The sequence below is a fragment of the Myotis daubentonii genome, chromosome 3 (assembly GCF_963259705.1).
Source record: "Myotis daubentonii chromosome 3, mMyoDau2.1, whole genome shotgun sequence".
NCBI classification, from domain to species: domain Eukaryota; kingdom Metazoa; phylum Chordata; class Mammalia; order Chiroptera; family Vespertilionidae; genus Myotis; species Myotis daubentonii.
The window spans coordinates 172728708-172753391 of NC_081842.1; the positions used below are offsets into that span (position 1 = coordinate 172728708).

General features: G+C 38.7%; 1 protein-coding gene across 4 annotated transcripts in view; it reads right to left on the reverse strand.

The window, feature by feature from the left end:
• The window catches only part of LEPR (leptin receptor), a 94770-nt gene that overhangs the window by 2084 nt on the left and 68002 nt on the right, over positions 1-24684 (reverse strand). For 3 of the 4 annotated variants that reach the window (XM_059689270.1, XM_059689269.1, XM_059689271.1), the window contains 9 exons: positions 23637-23836; positions 21589-21737; positions 20419-20578; positions 20218-20300; positions 17056-17272; positions 16276-16458; positions 14389-14484; positions 12923-13028; positions 11644-11719 (listed from right to left, as the gene is read on the reverse strand). In XM_059689270.1, coding sequence (XP_059545253.1) covers positions 11644-11719; positions 12923-13028; positions 14389-14484; positions 16276-16458; positions 17056-17272; positions 20218-20300; positions 20419-20578; positions 21589-21737; positions 23637-23836 — 1270 coding nt within the window. Of the gene's footprint in view, positions 1-494; positions 2681-11643; positions 11720-12922; positions 13029-14388; positions 14485-16275; positions 16459-17055; positions 17273-20217; positions 20301-20418; positions 20579-21588; positions 21738-23636; positions 23837-24684 lie in introns of those variants that run through there. The other variant, XM_059689272.1, reaches the window with a different exon arrangement.

Here is a 24684-nt window from a genome sequence, read left to right on the forward strand (position 1 = left end):
GGCCATGGGCAAGTACATTAATCTTTCTGCCTTACATTTCATTTTCTTCATCTGTAAAAATATGTGCAATACTTAATTCATGGCATTGTGGTGAGGAATAAATTAAATAGTATCTGAAAGTGCTTAGCTTTCATGGAAGACTGATTTTTGTAATTAGAAAGTGCTACAATCTGAAGAGTTCCTAACATTTAATAACAAATTAGATTTCCACAAACTGAAAATGTAAACCTCAACTAAAAAAAGTAAATAGAAATAAAATCAAATTAGCAAAAAACGTGATGTGAGATATGATGTGAAGGTAAAATATTTGTGATTGCTAAGAACTTATCTGCCTTATACCCTACTGAGCATCTGTTTAAGATATCAGAAAATAAGAACTAAGAAGGTGAAAAAAATGATCACAGACTTTTAAATTACTATTCCTTATTAATGACTTCATATAAAAAACATGCTATGGGACATGTGAAATGAAGACAAAGACACAAAACAAATGCATATCATATATTTTATAAGAATGGTGGTTACAGCAAAAGAAAAATCCTCTCAAGCATAACACATCAAGAATATGTGTGCAAAAAACACAACTCATACAATGTGAACATACTGAAAAAATAAATGCAAAATAAAGAATACTGTGGACACATCACATTGAAAAATTAACACAACTAAATGAAGTGCTATAGAAAATATGTGCAATTTGTATATCATACATATAAGTGAACTTTTGAATATTATAAATTTTAAACTAATAAAGTGAATTCAGATTTGTTGCCTGAATTCATAATGGCAAATCTATTCCATATAAAAACATAGTTCATTTAGCAAAGTTTTGAACTGAACTGAAATATATTGGTAATTATAACCATAAAAGAATAAATATACCAAACAGTAAATATAATAATAATGGAATAGGCTTATAAAGATATTAAAATACTGCATAATGACAAATACCATGTTAACATAACCTTTCCATTATTCTATAAACATAATATAGTAAGAGGAACTGTTTCTGTGCCTATTTTCATTCTGACAGAAATCTATACTTAGATTTATTAGTTCCTTCAAATATTTGCTTGTTCATTTTGTTTTTTCTTAAGGCTACTACGATATATGTTTTGAATTTCTTAAAATTTTAAATAACTTAGAAATTAAGATCACCAAATAAAGGAATTACATACTATCAGTGTGAAAACAAAAAATACACAACATAGCCCATGGAATGCAGTCTAACTCACATATGTTTTTCAAATGACATGTTTGGCATATTCAATGCCCTCTAGGACTTCGTAATTGGTAACTAAAAACTGACCCCATGTCTACGATTGCATTCATTTTAGATGGAAGACTTCACTAATAAATAATTAGAAATCATACACTCATATATTATTGAAGTGTATAAAGGGGTCACAAACCTTTATTAAAAGTATGCTTACTCAAAAGCATCTAAATTATTGAATGCATCTAAATTTTTGAGGTTTTTAGAAGAGTCTGGGAACATATTATATGTTCAGCTGGTGGGAAATAAAGAATGTCTTTTCTTAATTTCACTCAGATTTTACATTCCAATGACATCTATTTAAAGTCAATGAAGGGGAAAAAGGATACCATTCTCCTCATTGTTTAGTTTTATTTTTTTTTACATTCAAATAAAACTGTGAATGAAATCTAAATTTAAGTGATCCATGTATAGCCTAAATTTGAATTTTTTTTTTTTTTTTTGGTTCATCAAACAAAGACTTTGGTTCATTTTTAATGTGAGCAACAGAACACAGTCTGCTAAGTTCATAGAAACAGCAGGTGGTCTTTTTCAGGGAGAAACGTCCTGTCCTCACCATGAAATATTTGTCAAAGCTCCAAAGAGTCTTCCTTCTTGTACCACTGTGCACTCCCTTGCCTGCCAGAAGCTTTGGGAGGTTCGGTGTAAATATATTAAACTCAAGCAAAAATTTTATGAGGAGGCTGAATTGGAAGCTAATGTATTTTCTGGTCAATCTGATCTTGCTATGCCAGGTCATGCTGATATGAACTGTAACTTGCAGAGGCCTGTGACCAGCACAAACTGTAACTTCTGGCTTTTTTGAAATGAAATGAAGTTAGCACTTGACCATTTTCAAGACTATAGAAAATGAAAACTCCCAGGTTGACCACATGGAAGTGTCTATAAAAGAATATAAGATGGAAAATTTTGAACATAAAAGTATAAACTAAATACGTTTACTTCATCTGTCATTAGAGTCAGTATATCTGCAAAACTACGTCAGAAGCTGTTGTTGTTATCTGCTGACAACATTGTTTACTCTATATTTGATGATACCTAATAGATATGTAATAAGAACAACAGTTAGAATTTTTCAATGTTTCATGACCAAATGATCAATCAAAAGCCAGATATCATGAACACTGCTTTTTAAACTTCAGATGACCTGAAAAGTAATCATACATCCAAACTGAACTGGACTCAGACCTTTATCTCCATCCCAAATTTACCCATCTGTTTTTAGTTCTAAATCAACAGATCCATCATAGTTTAGTTCTTAATAGTTCAACCAAATTTTATTTTTAGATTTTCTCCCCTTCTTCAAAATGTAAAAATCTTCTAATACTCTATAGAATGTTGGAAAGTTGGTACATTGGGTTCATCTGTAGTGATCATGATTAGACTTCAAAGAATGTCCGTACTCTGTTTAGATAAAATAAAACAAAATAAGAAAGAAAAATAAAAAAATTACTCAGAAAACAAAATATAAAAGATTTCAAACATTTTCTGTGAGGCATGGGTTCTGCACTGTACATTCTTGTGTTATATAACAGCACTGCATCATTTTAGGAAAAGGTAAAATTTTGAACTAAGGTGTCTTCTCTCACTTTCTTAATATCACACTCGTGGACAGTCTTAATTACCTCAGCAAAGGAAAAACTACAGAGGAATAACAAAATAAGTAAAAGGAGAGAAAAAAAAATAAAAGGAAAAAAAAAGGTGTAAGAAACAAAAGTAATATTAGATAGTTTGGAACAAGAAAACAAAATAGAGCAGTGAAAACAAAAATTTAAATTTTAAGAGAAAGAAGGACTAAAAGAGTGAAAAATAGAATCATAATCATAATTTTTAATCTAGAAAAAAGATCTAAGAAATCATCTGTACAACTACATATACATATAGCTATATTCAACTACATATATAGCTATATACCACTGTTCAACTATATATACAAGTATGTACAACTATTCAGGTAAATATATAGCACTATATACAACTGTTCACCTACAGATCCTGCTATATACAACTACTCAAGTATATATACAACTAGTTCTATACAACTATTTAAATGAATACGCAGTAGCAAAATACAACTATTCAACTAAATATACAACTATATAGAGCTATTCAATCATATATATAACTATATACAACTATCCTATATAATAAAAGGCTAATATGCAAATAGACCAAATGGCGGAATAACCAGACCAACCAAACAACAGGTTGCTATGACGTGCGCTGACCACCAGGGGGCATGTGTGGAATATAGTGGGTGTTGGGCACGGCGACACGGTGGAGTAGGTGAGCGGGGCGCCAGACTAAGGCGGGGAACTGGTTGATGTCATTGGGGCAAGCCTCTGGTGGTTACTAAAATTTCTTTGCTCCCATGCAGGCCGCGGTCCCACCCAGTGCTCACACCCGCTGCCGGTGCTGGAGCCACTGCTCTCACCCACTGCCAGTGCCAGCTCTGCTCGCATCCACAACCGGCACCTGAGCATCGCTCACACCCGCTGTCAGTGCCTGGTGCCGGTCACAATCACTTAGCGCCATCAGTGGGTGCAAGCGGCAGCTGCCAGTCCTGATCACCTCTGAGGGCTTCTCCACCTCCCCCTGCTCCTGAGGGGTGATTGGGGCAGCAGCCATGGCTCGCACCCGCTGATGGCGGCAGCCCTGTCAGTGGGTGCAAGCGGGGCCGGCTGCCGGCAAACAGGGCACCGGGGGCTGTGGTGGGAGGGGCCAGGTGGGGGAACGGAGGATGGGCTGAGACCCTCCCCTGTGCCCACCACAGCCTCACGGCCCACAGTTCCTTTCAAGGTGCATGAATTCGTGCACTGGGCCCCTAGTTTAACTATATACAGTTATACAACCATATATAGATGTGCAACTATATACATCTATTCAACCAAATATACAACAGCTATGTACAACTATTCAACTACATATATATATAACTACATGAACTATTCAATCACATACACAGCTATATACAACTATTCCACTAATAATATAGCAGTTATATACAACTATTTGACTCTATATATAACTACTAGAGGCCTGGTACACAAAATTCATGCACTTGTGGGGTCCCTAGGCCTGGCCAGCGTTCAGGGCCGATGGGGGCCTTCTAGCTGCCAGCTGGGGCCTTCCTTTCCTGGCTGCCAGGTGCTGACTGAGGCCTTCCTTTGTTCCACACCACCCCATGGTGGTCACCACATGTCATAGCAAGTGATCGAACTCGCGGTCTCCGATCGAACTCCCAAGGAGAAACTTTGCATATTAACCTTTAATATATAGAGATATACAACTATATACAACTATTCAACTATGTATACAGCTCTTCAACCTAATATACAGCAGCTATGTACAACTATGCAACGACATGTAAAACTACATACAACTATTCCCCTCCCCCAAAGAAAAAGAGAGAAAGAAATCATCTGCTCCACGTATCTCCCCTTTTTTAGACAAAACAACTGAGGCTTAAAGTTGCACAGCTACTTAGAGCAGCAAGGACCCTAAGTCAGTTTTTTTTCAGTCCAACAATCTTTCTGTAGCACAATGGAAGATGACAAGATATCCCAAACACAAACTGTCAGGAGGACATGTTCTTTGTTTTGCTTTTTCTACTTGCTGTGATAGATCTGAGCTCATTAATTCTTACTCTCTTCTGGATACTTATAAACCAAGGGCATATGCATAAATATGAAGAAGAACAAGAAAATTAACAAAACTGAAGTCATATTTTAGGGAATGGAATACACACTTCTAAGCCCAGTAACATGCACTTCTAAATAGAACTTCTAACTCAAACTGCACTAGCTCTTCCACACTTGTGCAAGGCCTGCTAGCAATGTCAGGATGCTCTGCCTCAGATCTGTGAGGATGGTGCTCTTCCATGGGCGACTGGCTTTCTTCTTTGGAGGTCTAGAGTAGGCTAAGGAATCTAAAATAGTCTTCGAATCACAGGGAAAAATCCACTTTGTGTTAGCTTTAACACTCCTAAAGGTTGTTAAGTGGAGCACACTCTTATGAAAATAGACATAAATGTAGACAACCAATGAGCGGAGTTAGATTTTAAAAATACAGATGATTTGGAATTAGAGAAAGAAAACCATAGACTAGGCAAAAATGCTAAAGAAAGAATAAAAAATCATTAAAGTCTTTTAAACACTGTAAAAGTTGAATTAGAAGACTAATTCAATCTTTTGCCTAATATTCTGATTTTTCTTTTTCTTTTAAAAATTATTTATTGAATTTATTGGGGTGACATTAGTTACTAAAATTATATAGGTTTCAGGTATACAATTTATAATACCTAATCTGTATCATGCACTGTGTGTTTTAATATTCTGATTTCTAAAGCATTAAGAAAAATGGTGTAGCCCTGACCGGTTTGGCTCAGTGGATAGAGCATCAGCCTGGGGACTGAAGGGTCCCAGGTTTGATTCCGGTCAAGGGCATGTACCTTGGTTGTGGGCACATCCCCAGTAGAGAGTGTGCAGGAGGCAGCTGATTGATGTTTCTCTCTCATCAATGTTTCTAACTCTCTATCCCTCTCCCTTCCTCTCTGTAAAAAAATCAATAAAATATATTTTTAAAAAAAGAAAAATGGTGTAGAGAAGTAACCTCATTCAAGACGTAAGACTGAGCATATATGTTTCTCTCTCATCTCTGTAGAGACTCTGTTAGAATGAAAATACATGAGTAAATCAAATGCATACCCACAACAAAGATTATCCGAGAAGGCTAAGAAAGAATCAGCTTTGTAATCCATCTTTTAAAAATGGAAAATGACTGAATGAGTATAGACCAAAGATGATGAGCAAAGAAAGCTGCAGACCAGAACATCTCCAGAGAGGGCTGTAGCTGGAGAGAAAGCCAGTTTGCCCAGTTGGAGATGGTGCATGAAGAAATAAGTGGCAGGTAAAAATACAGGAAGAAATGAGAGCTGAGGCAGGAAACTGAAAACTCTGCCAGGGAATGGCCTCTTCTACTTCTCTGCTGCACATCAAGAGCTTTCGTATTAGAACTACCCTCCACACCCAACTTGGGTTTTTGTTTTAAAAGTAACTAATGAGCTAACTCAGCATCCTGGGTGGGTATATCTTTCCTCATCTGTCTACCCACGTAGGGCAACAATACCTGTCTATATGCCTCGGGCTCCCAGTCAGCCTGTCTACTGTTTCACTCTTAAACAAGAAAGGAAAACAAAAGATTATTATCAGATATTTGGGGAAGTGAGATAAAGAAAAGGCAAGGCCAAGAAAAACAAAGGAAAAACATGATCCTAATAAAAACAGAGAATTCAGGGAATAGAAGAAAAGAGAATTTTTAAAACAAACGATCCTCTAATTGATATTTCGAATAAGATTTAACAAAACATTGCATGCATAAAACTAGGACAGAATACTCTTAAAAAGAATATTTGGAAACTTACAAATATAATAGTAAATAAAGTTCAACTGAAACACTGGAAAAATAAGTTATGGAAAGATCTCAAATGTAAGACAAAAACACAAAGAACAGAGAAAATATAATGAAATATAGAATGAAATATAATGATATAGAGAGAGAATCTAAAATCCAATGAATACAGACTCTAGAAAGAGAAAATCAAAGAAATAAGAGAAGAGTAAATTGTCAAAGAAATAAGAATTTCTTAGAGTTGACTAGAGACAGAATTGAAAGTATTTTCTAATGATGACCAAGTTAAATGAAAAAAGACCCTTCCTATAAAGTACAGAATAGGGAATATAGTCTATAATTTATAATAATAAGAGCATAATATGCTAATTAGACCAGATGTCCTCCTGGACATTCTTCCAGATGACCTTCCAGACGAAGGCAGGGCTGTGAGGGAAGCCCGGGTACCAGGTGCCAGAAGGAGGCCGGTGCCGGCAGCTGGGGGAAGGAAGGCCGGCTCTTGCATGAATTTTGTGCATTGGGCCTCTAGTGTTATAGTAACTATGTATGGTTCCAGTTGAGTTCTGGAAATATAGGGGTGATCATTTTGTGGAGTATATGATTGTCTGACCACTATGCTAAACACCTGAAAGTAATATAGAATGATACTAAATGTAAACTGTAATTAAAAAATAAAATTGAAGAAAAGAACTTCCCTAGACCAATCACTAACATTTTTGGGGTTTTTTTGTGTGTTAGAACTGAATATACCACAATTTGCCTGTCCATTTTTCATTTGAGGGACATTTGAGTTGTTTCCACATTTTGGCTATTATCCTATCTAATAAAAGAGAAAAATGGTAATTGGCGTACGACGATACCATTTTCATTGGCTAATCAGGGCTATATGCAAATTAACTGCCAACTATGATTGGCAGTTAATTTGCATATGTAGGCACAATGCAGGGAGGCAAAAGGGAAAGCAGGAAGAAGCCCCCTGCCACTGACAGTGATCAGAAACCCAGGGGGGAGCTAAGAGCTGGGGGGCAGGGCAAAGGCGGCCCCAGGGCCGCCTTTGCCCTGCCCCCCATCCATGATCGGAGAATCAGGTGCCTTTGCCACCCTGGCCAGTGATAGTAGGAAGTAGGGGTGGAGACAGCGATGGGAGCTGGGCATGGTCGAAGCTGGCAGTCCCGGGAGCTAGGGGTCCCTTGCCTGGGCCTAAAGCGGAGCCCACGATCGCGGGGCCGCTGCAGCTGCGGGTCCCTGCTGCCCGGGCCGGATGCCTCAGCCAGAGGCGTTAGACCTGGGCAGGGGCGGAGCCTGCAACCGCGGGGAGCTGGGGTCCCCTGCCCAAGCCTGACACCTCTGCCAGAGGCCTCAGGCCTGGTCAAGGGGCCGATCTGGTGATTGGTGATCGGAGGGTGATGAGGGTCAACTCCTCTGGCCGAGGCATCAGGCCTGAGTGGGGGGCGGAGCCGGGGATTGGGGGGATATGATGGTCCCCTTGCCCAGGCCTGAAGCCTGGGTCAGAGGCATCAGGCTTGGGCGGGGGGTGGAGCAAGCGATCAGAGGGAGATGGGGGTCCCCTGCCCAGGCATGATTCCTGGGCCAGAGGCCTCAGGCCTGGGCGGAGGCCAGAGCCAGTATCAGGGGGAGATGGGGGTCCCCTGTCCAAGCCTGACACCTCTGGCGGAGGCGTCAGGCCTGGGCAAGGGGCCGATCAGGCGACTGGAGGGTGATGGGGGTCAACGCCTGAGGGCTCCCAGTATGTGAGAGGGGGCAGGCTGGGCTGAGGGACACTTCCCTCCCCACACACACCCAGTGCACGAATTTCGTGCACCGGGCCCCTAGTCCTATATAATAAAACCCTAATATGCAAATTGACTGAATGGTGGAACGACTGGTTGCTATGATATGCACTAACCACCAAGGGGCTGACACTCAATGCAGGAGCTACTCCCTGGTGGTCAGTGCACTCCTCCTGTGGAAGTGCCACTCAGCTAGAAGCTGGGCTCATGGCTGGAAAGCCACTCCCACCTCCACTGCAGGCTGGTGGTAAGGAGCGAGGGGTCCTGGATTGCGAGAGGGATGTCTGATTGCTAGCTTAGGCCCGCTACCCCTGGGTCTAAGCTGGCAGGCAGACATCCCCCGAGGGGTCCTTGACTGCAAGAGGTGCAGGCTAGGCTGAGGGACCCCTCCCCAGTGCATGAATTTCATGCACTGGGCTTCTAGTAAATTATAAATAATGCTGCTATGAACCTTCATGTACAAGTTTTTGTGTGAATATATTTGATTTTTATTGGATATACTAGGGGCCCGGTGCACGAAATTCGTGCACTGGGTGTGTGTGTGGGGGGTGGGGGGAGTGTCCCTCAGCCCAGCCTGCCCCCTCTCACATACTGGGAGCCCTCAGGCATTGACCCCCATCACCCTCCAATCGCAGGATCGGCCCCTTGCCCAGGCCTGACGCCTCTGACAGAGGGCAGGGGACCCTCATTTCCCCCCATCACTGGTTCTGCCCCCAGCCCAGGCCTGATGCCTCTGGCCCAGGTGTCAGGCCTGGGCAGGGTACCCCCAGACCCCTCCGATTGCTGGCTCTGCCCCTTGCCCAGGCCTGATGCCTCAGCCAGAGGCGTAGACCCCCATCACCCTCCAATCGCCTGATCGGCCCCTTGCCCAGGCCTGACGCCTCCGCCAGAGGTGTCAGGCTTGGACAGGGGACCCCCATCTCCCCCCGATCACTGGCTCTGGCCCCCGCCCAGGCCTGAGGCCTCTGGCCCAGGAATCATGCCTGGGCAGGGGACCCCCATCTCCCTCTGATCGCTTGCTCCACCCCCCGCCCAAGCCTGACGCCTCTGACCCAGGCTTCAGGCCTGGGCAAGGGGACCATCATATCCCCCCAATCCCCGGCTCAGGCCCCGCCCAGGCCTGATGCCTCGGCCAGAGGAGTTGACCCTCATCACCCTCCGATCACCAATCACCGGATCGGCCCCTTGACCAGGCCTGAGGCCTCCGGCAGAGGTGTCAGGCCTGGGCAGGGGACCCCCAGCTCCCCGCGGTTGCAGGCTCCGCCCCTGCCCAGGCCTAACGCCTCTGGCCTAGGCGTCCAGCCCGGGCAGCGGGGACCCGCAGCTGCAGTGGCCCCGCAATCGTGGGCTCCGCTTTAGGCCCAGGCAAGGGACCCCTAGCTCCCGGGACTGCCAGCTTCAATCGTGCCCAGCTCCCATCACTGGCTCCACCCCTACTTCCTGCTATGACTGGCCAGGGCGGCAAAGGTGCCTGATTCTCCGATCATGGCTGGGGGCAGGGCAAAGGCGGCCCCAGGGCCGCCTTTGCCCTGCCCCCCAGCTCTTAGCTCCCCCCTGGGTTTCTGATCACTGTCAGTGGCAGGGGGCTTCTTCCTGCTTTCCCTTTTGCCTCCCTGCATTGTGCCTACATATGCAAATTAGCCGCCATCTTGTTGGCAGTTAACTGTCAATCATAGTTGGCAGTTAATTTGCATATAGCCCTGATTAGCCAATGAAAAGGGTATCGTCGTACGCCAATTACCATTTTTCTCTTTTATTAGTAGGGATAGGTAGGAGTGGAGTTGTTGGGTCAATGGTAATTTGATGCTTAACTATTGAACTGTCAAATCATTTTCCAAAAGGGCTGCACCATTTTACATTCCCATAGGCAGTGTATAAAAGTTCCAATTTCTCTACATTCTCACCAATACTATTATCTGTGTTTTATATTCTAGCCACCCTAACTAATGTAAAGTGGTATCTTGTGTTTCGGATTTATTTTACCTAATGCCCAATGATGTTGAGCATCTTTCCATTTGCTTGCTGGCCACTTGGAGAAATGTCTATTCAGATCTGTTGCCCATTTTTTATTTCATTAAAATATGCATAACATAAAATTTACCCTTTAACTATATTTAAGTATACAATTTAGTGTCACTAAGTATATTAAGCAATTAATTGTTAATATGGAGTTGATGGCAAGATAATCAGTTTGAGTCACATGAACCTCTGTTTGCATGAGGCTTTTACATGCATGGCTGGATAGATCAAGACAACACTCTCAGCTTCAGTTTTCTCATCAGAAAATATGATGCAATTAGGCCAATGAGAGAATTAAATAAAGTAATGTGAATATAAAAGCAAAGAGCAGTTAGCACATTTACCTGGTACCCTTAGGTAATATAACATGATTTACCCTGTATTATTTTTCCTTAAAAAGTAAATTTTAGTTAGGAGATTAAAGCAATGAGATTAAAAAGTTACTAAATTTTAGAAGATTTTTATCGTTAGTATGATATTTGAAATTATATTCTTTTCCACTCCAAATATTCTTGCTATATTTCAAAATCTGAGTTATTTCTAATTGTGTTATTTGTATAGCTGTTAAGCCCTGTTAATAAACTAAGCATCTTGAGGGCTAGTTTTGCTTAAAGAATAGCTTATAAAATCATGAAATTAAATATTTGCAGAGGTTTTAAAAAAACCATCTTACATAAGTATAAGTTTAATTTTGATAATTGAATTTATCAAGTTACAGTGTTTAATCATGGGATTATTTATATTATTTTTTGATTTGATTTAAATAATTATGGAAATAATTATAGGTATTAAAAAAACTGATTCCAGCCCTTTGCCTAAGGACAACGAATTTATACCAAAACCCGTTCTCCATCAGATTTGATTCCTAATATTTTAATATTTATTTTATTACATAGTACAGTGATACATAAGAGATATGCATATTATTAACTTTCATATGATAAACTATCTATTAAATTTTGTATCCCCCAGTACGAAATCCTTATATCCTGCTACTCTTGGAAATATATAGTAGATTAAACAGACTCATATTCAAATGAATTGAATAAAAAAGAACTTTTAAACCTTAAAAATGTTTAAAGCTCTAGAAGGCATATGACATCTAAAATACAATCTTATATTTGGGGTTAAGAAAATTGAAAAAGGGACCTTTTGAAAATTAAGTCCTTGTGCCCAGGAACAATTCTTGGGGTTTGGAACATCATCCCAAAACAGCTTCTTCATTCTACAAAAGAAAAATAAGGTACTGGAATCACAGAAAAACATTCATATCAAAACTGTTAACAGTTAATGAATGCATAAACTAGAAATTAATCCCCCAGAGCTACGCCTTAGGAGGGGCAGATTCATTTTCACATGCTATCACAGGAAGATTTCCACCAATGAGCTGTCTAGACCAAAGTTAATCACCATCTATATATATTAAAGCCTAAGTGACATTTAGGACCTAATGACTGGAACGACTGGAACCACTGGTCGACCAGTCACTATGACACACACTGACCACCGGGGGCAGATGCTCAATGCAGGAGCTGCCCCTGCTGGTCAGTGCACTCCCACAGCCAACCTCCTGCAGCCTCCTCCCCGCCCTGGCTGGCCAACCTCCCATGGCCCTTTCCCCTGGCGGGCCAACCTCCCACACCCCTCCACCCCGGGCTGGCCAAACTCCTGCAGCTCCTCCCCCTGCCCGTCCAGCCTCCCGATAGGCCTCGATCGCCAGTCAGGCCAAGGGACCCCACCTGTGCATGAATTCGTGCACAGGGCCTCTAGTTATAATAATAAAAATAGCAAACACTTATAGAAAACTGTGTGCCAGGCACTTTGCATTTTTCTCAGAAAAAATAAAATATTAAAAATGGTCATCAAGTGAGTTTCAGAAACAAGTCCACTCAATATGGCCCCATCAGCTCACTTGACCAAAAGATAAATTCTGATTCTAAAATGGACTCTCCCTCTTTTGTGCTAAAAGACAAAAGTTTCTGCAGAGATTCATTCTGTAAAACTCATTGGTCCAGACCTCTCAGCACAAACCCACAAGAAATTCAAGGCCATTTGCCAAACCAGATTGACTAGAGCCAGCAGTGCTGATTTTTAAAAAGCAGAGTGCTTACTGGTTATAAGTGGACTGCCTGCCACAGGTAAATTTTCACCACTCAAAGTCCTCAACCCAAATTGCACAACTCTGAAAGCCATTTTGCCACCTCCAAGAACATACAGCCTAGGCTTTCCTATAATAGGCTTGTTATTTCCTGCTTGCATTTCAGAAAAGAAATCATTTTTTTCCATGAAGTTTATGTTGTGCTAGCAAAACAGAATTTAGCTATCTGAAAATAGGCCTTTTCTTTTTATACCATCTTAAAAATATTTAGGGTATATTACTTCTGATTTGTATTTTAAATCAAGGTTTAAATATGCTGAAGGTTCATACCTTTGATGTAATATTAGCAATGCTCCAAGCAACAAGGTTAATGAAGAAATAATTATTGGCACAATTACATATAGACCTGCATCAGCCTGGTGTTTTTCAATATCATCTGGAAAAGAAATGCAATTCATGCAATTCAGAAGCTTGAGGAAAAAAAAGTATCTTTCTGTATCAATAATTATAATAGACTTTTTCCTAATTTCATCCTAGATCTGTATGACCTCTAAAATATAAAAATAAAAAAGAGGAAGATAAAAGGATAGTTATGATCCCATTAATAAAATGATTATTATTGTGTTCACAATTATGTTTATTGTAATTTAGCGAAATATTGTTTTAAAAATTATTTGTGAATTCTCTCCCTCTGCTCCCTTTTAGATTATATGAGTCAAAGGGCCAATTAAATTTGTTATGATGACTCTGTCTGAGCATCTGCTTCTAAAGCCAACCTACGACACCTGCCAATCTCTAGCTTGTTCAGTCCAGACACATTGACCTCCTTGCTGTTCTTGAATCACTAAGCATGCTCACTCATCAGTACAAAGCACTCCTCTGTACTTCCTAGCCCTTGCTGAAATGGTCTTCCCCTTTGTGCTTGCAAAGCTCTACTCAAATATCATCTGCACAATGAAAAAGACAAATGTTGGCCATTCTAACTACCACACCACATTTTAAGTCTATCCCTTCATCTTACTTCATGGCACTTTTATCTGACATTATATTATACATGATTTGTTTATTGTCTCTCACTCCCATTGGAGTCCTGGAGGTTAGAGAATGATGTTCACTGTTCAAGCCCCAGTGCTTAGAAGAATGCTCATTTGTTCAATAATTCATTAATGAATTCTTTCAATTATTTTCATTCTAAAACCAGGCAAAATGTATCTCTCTTGAAACTTCATTATTGGTGTGCTTGGATGTGAAGACAATTTAAAAAGTAATAGTAAAATGTAAACATGCCAAATATGGTAAGATAAATCAGAAATATGAGAGGCCCAGTCTATGACAACCTCTCCAGTTTTATTTTCAGAGGAAAAATTATTTCCTTTAGAAGACTGATTAAAATTTATGGACTCACAAATATATGCTCCCAAACATATTCTTTGGGGAAGGTGCATTTATATACATTATATAAAAATGTTCAGAAAAATAATATATTTCTAACTAGTCTTTATGAAGATGTATTTTATTGTATAGCTGTGTATTTCCCTTTATTTTGTTTGCATCAACTTTTTACCCAATTTGAGACTAAAAATTTTACTTACCAATACAAGAATTCAATACCATGCCTGATTATTCTCTTTCTTACTACCACCTTGGAACCACACATCCTGACTGCATGTACCCTGGGACACATAAGACGCTGGACCCTTGCACTATTTTATCAGGAGAATAGCCAGATGGCAACATTACCACTACACAGGAAACCATTCATCTGTATAAAAAGAAACTGAAAGTAAAAGTTTTACCTTGGGTAAAACTATTAATTATCTTCGGTTTCCCCACTCCTTCCATAAATATAGGGTAAAGACTGAATTGATACTTCTCAATTGGGATAAAATGATCTGAGGAAATAAACATATTAAAGGGTCATTCTTACTGAATTCATATAAATGAGTGAAATCTATATAAAACATTTTTAAGTGACCCTCCTATATTTCCAAACATAGAAATTAGTTGTTATTATGGATTGAAACTGATAATTAAAGGAATTTCAAAACAACCTAGGTACTCCAAATTTCCTTAATAATGACAATAATTTTACAAGTAACAGTTTTAAAAATCTTACCCAGAGATAGGAAATGGCATTTTTTCAAAGACATGTTCCAGTGATAGCCACTTTGTTCAAGTTCGGGGTATATATGTGTTGTACTACCCTGTTCAGGACAGTATGCTCTACCTCTTCTCCTGTATCTCCAAGGTGAGCAATATTTCCTTTACACAGGAATTTAGCTACTTAGTTTTCCTACCCAAGGCAGCTAGAAGACTCAAGTCTTGTGAAATCCTATATTAAAAAGATAGGGGTGGGAACCAGGATCTCCTTGCAATATCCAAGAGTCTAGATTACTGAAGGATGGCCATCTCCGTTGCAAAGCTCAAAATGAATCTATCAAGTGCTATTAAGATATAAAAATGATTTCACAAGAGAAAAATCTCTTTGAAACCTAAAGTCCACATGATATAATGAAAAGCACAGAGAGTAACCACCTGGATAATAGTGGTAATGAAATGAATTTAGTTCTCTATCAAGAATTTGTTTCTATTTAGCCTAAGGCTAAATTCTAGCTCTCTGAAATAAACATATGAGTCTTTGGGATGAGATTACACAACTAGAGGCCTGGTGCATGGATTTGTGCACTCTGTTGGGGGGTGGTATCTCAGCGTGGATTTTGAGAGGGCACAGGCCAGGCCAAGGGACCCTACCAGTGCACAATCGAGGCCAGGGAGAGACACAGGAGGTTGGCCAGCCGGGGAGGGACCATGGGAGGGCTCCAGGGCATGTCCGGCCCATCTTGCTCAGTCCTGATCGGCTGCACCCCAGCAGCAAGCTAACCTACTGGTCAGAGCATCTTCCCCCTGGTGGTCAGTGCACATCATAGCGAGTGGTTGAGCGGCCTTAGCATATCATTAGCATATTACACTTTGATTGGTTGAATGGATGACTGGACACTTAGCATATTAGGCTTTTATTATATAGGGTAAGATCAGGGCAATCCTTGGCTTCTCTATACTTAAACCTAACTCAGAGTTGGAATGCTGTATTGTGCACTTAAACTTTGTAATCACCTCCTGGGGCAACTGGTCTACTTTTGGGAGTTTGTGCTGATTATGTCCCCAGGTTCTAGATCCTCAGACCTTCAAGCATGGCACTTTCACTCATTGCGAGTGGAGTTATAAGTTGGCACACCATTCAAGAGAATAACTTGGCAGCAGATATCAAAAGCCATTACAAACTGGTTTAAAGATAAAGCTGAAAGCAACGAAAATAGTTCTCAAATAAATAAACAGTTTAAGTAGATTTTGGCATAAAATGCAATATGATCATTAAAATTAGTAAGTAAAGGGATAGGGGAGAAAATAGAAACATGTTTGTGATATACCAAAGGAACAAATCAGAAGGAGAGTGGTAAATTACATGGTATGATGACCACTGTGTAAAATATTTAAATGAAAAAGGATCAAATGAAATAGAATTAAATGTTTATGGTAAGGTGATAAAATTACAAGTATTCGGATGGTATTGTCATCTATATTTTTCAAGTTTTATTTAATTAACTGGCTCTATTAATTGAATTAGTAATCTGTAGTATCATACTAACCCATAAGAAAAACTTATTAAAGTGTAGTAAACTTACCATGGATATAATACCTCTTAACAGATGAAGGGATTCTACGCCATTTAATTTCATTGTCTTCATTAAGAATTTTCCACTCAAGAATAAAATATATCAGATTGTAATCACTAAGTGATAGCATCCAGGAAAGAATCACACAACTACTATTTAAAGGATAAGCATTGAGTGACTGCACGATATTTACTGAGGAGAAAGGAAAAACATTTATTTTTAAAATCAAAATTAATGAAAATCTCCTAATACCCTTGAAGAACATATAAGCTCCTGGAAAGGGAGAGAAGGAATGGAAGGCAGACATTTTCAAGTCTGAGCAATTACTTGCATCCATATAATATGTCATACTATTACATATATTTATAATCCATATAACACATGTATAATCCATATAACACATGTATACATGTAATTGTGCATATCAAGAGAGAGACAGAGGGAGAGAGAGAGAGAGAGAGAGAGAGAGAGAGAGAGAGAGAGAGAGAGAGATTGATTTACCTATGACCATCCATCACTGGTCCAAAAGCATTAGATTTATTAGAATATTCTCACATTATAATATCATTTCAACCATGTTCTACCACATGAAAACCCCAGGACCATATACATAATCAGAGTACCATCTAGTTTGCTATTTTTCAGACAAAGAAGAGATCAAGGTAAAACAGAGACTTTCAGATTGAGGGAATCACAGGTTTCTTGGGAGACCATTTGGAATGGAAGGAGCTTACAAAGATTAAATATTTAAAAGGGCACAGGTTTACTACTCTGTATTTTTTCAATTACCTTTGCTCATAGGCCATGAGAGCGTTAAATTAAAATTTGCAAAAGAGGCACCAATCGAATTGACAGCCAGAACTGTAACAGTATGTGTTTGCTCTGTCCATTGGAAAGTGAATTTGGTGTGGTTGCCCACATCTTCTGACCATGTTCCATTGCGGGCAGTGTGATGCTTTACTACATATCTTCTCACACGGCACAATGAATCATTTTTCATCAGGGGCTGGAGTAAACATAAAACTGGATTAGTTTAAGGGCTACAGTGTTCTTTACACCAACTGTGCTCACGAACTCTTACTATACATTCCCACTGGGAGGCAGGGTCAGACCAGAGGCAGCACTGCCTATGTCCAGGCTGAGGTAGGAGGCGGTGGGGGAGGGGAGGGTCTGCCTCTGACCACAGGCTAGGTGAAGGTGTCAGGTGGGTATGGAGCATAGCAAAGTTATTTTCCCTCTCCTGTTTTTTTTTTCCTCTTAATATTCAGAAAATAAATCATTGGAAGATAATGAAGTATGAATACAAAGTTTTTCTACCAAAAAGTTTCGCTCTAATTTTAAAGGAAAAAAAAAAAAAAGACCGGTAGAGAAAAGCTGAAAAATGTTCTTCATCATCATATATCAATCTCAGTAAAATTGTCACTCATTTTCCCTTCCCTTGATATGCTGCCACTTCAAGTAACAGAAGCTGTCAGAACAGTGTGCATGGCACCCCAGAATTTCAGTCCAAGGCTGAAAATAAATCATACCAGGTCACTGACAGTTCCAGTGTAAAATACAGATTTAGTCCAATTCCAGTCCTCCACTCTACAGAATACACCACTTCTCCCACCGCCTTCACCTGCTTCAGGTAAGAATAAGTGCTGCCGATCCTTTGTAAACCCCAGAAAGCTTGACTCTACAACAGACTAGACCAGTGCTGCTGCTCAATTCCTCCTTCCTTCCTTCCTTCCTTCCTTCCTTCCTTCCTTCCTTCCTTCCTTCCTTCCTTCCTTCCTTCCTTCCTTCCTTTCATTTGTCACTGAGGTTCCTATAAGTCAGATATCAGAAAAAAAAACACACAAGCACCTACACATCTACCCCTACAGGGCCTGAAATAACCTGGGTGAGTGAGGAATGAGATTCTTGCAGCAACCATTGCAAGAATGAAATGTCTGAAAAGTCATGCATATTTCACATTTCATATTGTAAAATCCATGTCAGTTTTCATATACAAATATTTACTTTTGTAACCATCGATTAGAAATGATGATAAACTTCCTTACTTTTTGGTACTAGGAAGCTGCTCTAGACTCACCTTGTGGATTTCCTGCCCCGGTCCCAAACCAGCCATTTTCAAGGAACTTTAGTTCCTTTCATTGGAGAATGGTATTAGAAATACCATTAGAAATACAAATCTGAGCATGCTCCTTGTCACTGGAGTGCCGTTACTCGAGTGCAAATCAAGATAATATATGTGTGTATACTAATATTTATATCTATAAATACTCCTAAATGCATCCATCTGTAGCCATATTAAGCTGAACAGAAGCTCATACTGATGTCTCCAACTCTAAGCCCTCACCACACGGATCATTCTGGTCTTCTGCCCCTAGATTCTCTATAACCAATCCAACAACGAGACATCTGGGTCCCACCATCCACACCCATTTCCTTGATTATTCAATTCCAGTTTACATGTACAGTAGTATAAGAATTGTTAACCCATAATAATTAACATTATCAAATAGAACCCAGTGCATAATGCCACTTCTTTTGCCTTAGTTTTAAGAATCCATGCATTTACAAAGTTACTTAGGCCTGCACTTTTTTCTCCCACCTCCTTCAGTGAGGTTTTGCATACACTTGTAATACAGTTAGATTCTTTTGTCCAAGTCTGTATTCCATCCCGGGATCCTCCAACCCACTAAGTGATTTATTTTTAATTTTCATACATTAAGGGTTGCTCTCTATGGGTTTTGACTAATGCATATGTACTCACCATACTATGTACCCACCATGGCAATCTACAGAATAGTTTAACCACCATAAAAAATCCCTTGTGCTTTACCTATTCAAACTTTTCATCATCAGCCAAACCCCTAGAAACCACCAATATTTCTATCTTCTCTATAGTTATGCCTTTTTCAGAATGTCATGTATGTGGAATCATTATGTAGCCCTTTCAGATGGGCTTCTACCACTTAGCTACATGCGTTTAAGATTCATCCACATCTTTTTGTGGCTTTATAGAAATTTCTTTTTATCACTGAATAACATTCCACTGGATGGAAGTACCATAGTTTGTTTAGCTATTCATCTATAGAAGGATATCTTGGTTGCTTCCAGTTTGAAGTGATTATGAATAAAGCTACTATGAACATGTATGTGCAAATTATTATGTGAAGACAAGTTTTCAAATCAGTTGGGTAAATAGCTAATAGTATGATGCTGGATCATATGGTAACACTATTTAACTTTGTAAGAAACTACCAAACTATCTTCCATTTTGTAGTCCCACCAGCAAAGAATAAAACTTCCTGTTGCCTTGCATATTTGCAAGCAATTTATTGTCCATTGTTGTTGTTTTTTTATTTTAACCATTCTAAGAAGTATGTAGTGGTATCTCTACACACTTGTTGTTGGAATTTGTAATTCCCTAATGGCAGATAATGTTTGCTGTGGACTGAATGTTTGTGTTTCCCCAAAATTGTGACAAAAAATAATCCATTCACTTGGGATACAAAATTCATATAGTAGAGAGAATGTTTTGAAAATTGTTAGGCTGAATATCCACTGTTTATGGAAATATCCACAGTTTATATGTCATCATGCAAAAAGAATACCTCTTGTTCTAGATGTCCTTGAGGTATGTGGAGAAGGCATTTACTTTGTTTAGGATTAAATATAAATAGAATTCTTGGACTTGAAGGAACATTAGATGTCATCTGGTGAAATCCTACTTTTATACAGATTAGGCTAAAGAGTTCAGGTGACTTTGCCAAAATAGTACTGACAAAACTATAATACCTTCAGCTGAGAATAGAACTAAAGTCTCCTAACTCCGTGCTGACACACCCTCCACTAGGGATCTTAGCTATCTATGATCATCTCTTAAAATAGAAATGAAATATGGGATTGCAGAGCTTAAAATTATGAACAATGAAGAATAACATAAAAAAGCAGAAATACTTTCCAAAGTAAAGTGACATTTCTTTCCTTTTTTGTACTGTCTTCATGAATTATTCTCCAAAATTCAGGTCCTTTGATAGGAACTGCAAAACAACAAGGAGCCCAAGTTGTACTTGTATTCTCAGAGGTAATATTTTTCAGTCATAGTATTTGAAACACACACATGCATTTTTAAGACACATTTACAAAATCTCTACAGACCTTTTACATCCATGACCACTGTGTAGGCTGGAGTACTCCAATTACTCCAATATCCCAGTCCATCCAGCCTCTTACAGCGCACCTGAGCAGCGTAGACTGCACACAGGTCTGGCACCGGGAGACTGACAGATTTTGATTCTGCATCATATACCTCATGCATCTGTAACATAAGTCAATGCATTAGATTGATCATGACTCACACACAGGTGGCTAAAGGGCCCTGAAGTACATTTTATTTTAAACCTTAACACTATTCCAAATTGAAGAGTAAACTGACTTCGTGTCTTCTGGCTTTGGAAATACTCCTATTAGACTTGGATCATGAGCTCCTTCAGGTTAAGGACTATCTTAGTCCCCTTGTTGTAACCAGATTTGGACTGGTTCACTTGCAGCCTCACTTCCCAATCGTTGTCATAAGCCTATTATTACACATCTCTGTCCACTAAGCCTCTATCCACAAAAAACTATTAAGAATTTTAACCTAGTAGTTAATAGGGCCTGCTGTGGAGGATCTCTGATATTCAATCTCCTCAATAAGCAGGTAAAGAATCACATTCATTTCAGTTACAATCATCATGACCTAGTGATGTTTGTAAGTCTTTGCAGGCTGCCATCAGACAACTGACACCACGAGTCATCATATGCACACTTGCACCTATGGGTATGATTCTGGTTATTTGGTAAAAGCAGCTTCTTCCAAAATGTATTCCATTGGCTATGTGCACTAAAGAATATAATTAGATGTTGGATAAAAAGGGGCTTATTGGTAAAATAAGTTTGAGAAACATAGGATGAAGTAAATTCACAAATAAATGTTTCTTTAATGCAGGACCTTTCCTAACCTTTGATATGTAATAAACTATGACTTTACACTAGGAATATACAGTGATGCAGGGTTTCCTAAACTTATTTAACCATGCAAGCTTTTTTAAAGAAACATTTTATGGGGCCAATGGTAAAAGCTCACTTTTGGAAATGATAGATTGTAGGAAATTTTGTTTCTTTAAAGGGTTAAACTTAGATCACTGTAACAAAAATAGCTACAGAATACAGAGGATATACTAAATAAATAAATCTTATGACAACAAAGTAAGTTGCAATAAAATTATTAAAATAGTCAGAAATAACATTTAGTGAAACAAGCTAAAGAAATTTCTAGATAAAAGTTACCTTCCACTGTATTTCTTTTCCATTTAAGCCATAACGAATCTGGAACTGAAGATTATTCTCTGGAAAAATGGGCTTTTTCCAAGATATTTTCAATAATCCAATTTTTGCAGTAATTTCTGCTTTCACACTGGATGGAGGCAATGGTTTTACTAGAAATTAAAAAAAAAACAAACAGTATATGTAACAGTAATGATGTTTTAAAAACCATTCTTATGATGTTCTATTTCCATACCTTATATTTATAAAGCAGTAGCTCTTTTTTAATAAATGTCACATCCCTTATCTTATTTGCTCCCCTACAACTTTATGTAATAAATACAAAAGGGATTATTTTGCAAATAGGTTGATTCTTTAAAAATCAATACATTGTCCATGTCACTCTGTTTATAGTAAGACCTGATTAGAAATTGAGCCCCTGGCTCTGCATGCAGAAGATACCATACTGAACACGGGATAAACATTGAGAGCAAACTCTGTTCCATGTAGAGCTTTAATTAAAGGCAAAAAATATGCACTGTATCATTTCCACACGTGTGAATTTCAAACTCTTCTACTATCTATTAGTAAGTATTTCTGGGTCAAGGTCAGAGGTAGTCTTGCAGAGTGAAGACTTGGCTCTCTAAAATCTTTGAAAAACAGGCTTTTTTTTAAAGCCGTATTTTTTTTTTTTATTGCTTAAAGTATTACAAAAAGTATTACATATGTCTCCTTTTTTTCCCCCTGCCCTTGACAATTCCCTGGCCTCCCCTACCCCCAGTGTCTTATGTCCATTGGTTATGTTAAGCCATATTTTTTAAATTAATTATTATTATTATTATTATTATTATTATTATTATTTTTTACAATATACAAAATAAATCAGTCTCCATGCAGTCTCCACTTTCAGTTCTCAGGTATCAGGGTTCTTTCCTGCTATTTTCCATTGATTATTCAGGAAGTTTTTCTGTATTTTAGTTGTAATTCCAGTTTGTTCCTGGGCATGTCCATGCAGCATCCACTTACTCTGCTGCCATTTTAAATCTCCTTTAGTTGTATTTTTTTAAATTTTATTTTATTGTTTAAGGTATTACAAATAGTAGTACATATATCTCCTCCCCCCCCCCCCCCCCCCCCCCGCCGCGCTCCATTGACCTCCCAGGGGACAGAAATGGAGGCAAAGGTGACTAAAATGTCAAGAACATTTTTTTAAATAGAAAAAGACAATGTGGCAACACAACATATTTGGAAATCAAAAGTCCCAATGCTCAAGCACAACAATGTGACTTTGTGTGGAAAAAGAAATCCAAACATTATGAGTTTATTTTCTATTTAACAAAATGCAGGTTTTAACTCTGATGTGTATGTACTAATTATTTGAAAGTATAATGAATGAAATAGTGATTTTTGGCATATTTTCCCAACAAAAATAGTACAGAGCACTGGAATGTATTCTTTTATCTCTGTTGCACAATCATAAATGGATCATTTCTCAAAGCTTCCACAGTAATAATACTGGATGGGTATATCAAATTTTCCCAGGGTCCTCTTAATCCTTTGAAATCAAAATGTGTTTTGAAAAGAGTATTTAAAATTTCATCATGGATGTCATCCTTCCTTGTCTATTTTCTCTTCTTCACTTGACTTTAGCTATTTTGAATGCTGCTCCCTACACAGCCTCATAAATTAAAGCCTTGAGTTATTACTATTCAGATTACAAAAACCATCAGAATACCTAAATTAAACTTTGAGATTTAAAAACTCCAAATGTTTCTATAAGTACATTAGGGGGAAAAAATACAAAGTAGTGCATTATTAATAATATTATTAAATTTCACTCATCAAATAGTATGCTGAAAATATTCCTATTGCTAAAAAATTGTGCTACAAAAATTTTAAAATAATGTAAATATAGTAAAACTTTCAAATGCTGATTGTCTTCTCAATTTCACTATGAGCAGAACAAATATTTAAATCTAATATGATCAGAAAATAGTAAAATACAACTGCCCTGAATCAACCTAAATCCAAGTCTGCTGGTAAAAATGAAGACACACAGCAATTTAACTCACCCATGGAATCAGGAACCACACACGTTGGAGGAGAATCCAATGAACCCAGAGAGTGATTGATCCTTATCCACATTGTGTAGCCGGATAATAGAAAGATTGGCTGAAATATGCATTCATAAAAACCATCTCTCTGCAAATGGCAATCTTTGGGTTCAGAGGTGGTATGAATAGATGGAACATCAGAGCAATAAAGGCTGCTCCTTGAAAGACATGAAAACAGTCTATTAATATACAACATTGATGGAAGCAGTAAGCATTGAGAATTCTGCTTTGCTGTTTAAAAGGTACCGGTTTTGCTCCATCTAAAAGTAGTTGTCCTTATTAAACAGGTATTTTAGAATTCCCAGCTACATCACAATCTTGTTTTTCCATAAAAGCAGAGAGTAACCCTTATTAAATATTTCATTAGACACTAAGTGGGAATGCAAATAAATTAAATGGCATTGCTCTAACAAGGAGATAATGACCCAGTTAGAGAGAGAACCTATTAACACTTTGAAAGCTAAGCTAATATTATACCTGTGTAATACCATTTTAAAACTATAGGCCAAAAGCAGTAGTGGGCATCCCTGAGATGGGAAGGAAAATAATTTCCTTACACTTTCAATACAGATTAAATTCTACCACAAACTGAAAACAGAGTCGATAGTAATTATAGCATAATTACAGTGTCCGACTACTTTCTAGTTCAAAGCAGTATAATTTTGCCGAAACCGGTTTGGCTCAGTGGATAGAGCGTCGGCCTGTGGACTGAGGGGTCCCAGGTTCGATTCCGGTCAAGGGCATGTACCTGGGTTGCGGGCACATCCCCAGTGGGAGATGTGCAGGAGGCGGCTGATTGATGTTTCTCTCCCATCGATGTTTCTAACTCTCTATCTCTCTCCCTTCCTCTCTGTAAAAAATCAATAAAATATATATTTTTAAAAAGCAGTATAATTTTGAAGATGTCAATTCTTGCTTTGCATATGAATCATATAGTCAAGAATATCATTCATCTTCTCAGAGAAGAAAATCATTTTTTTATAACTGAGCCCCTATCAACACCCTG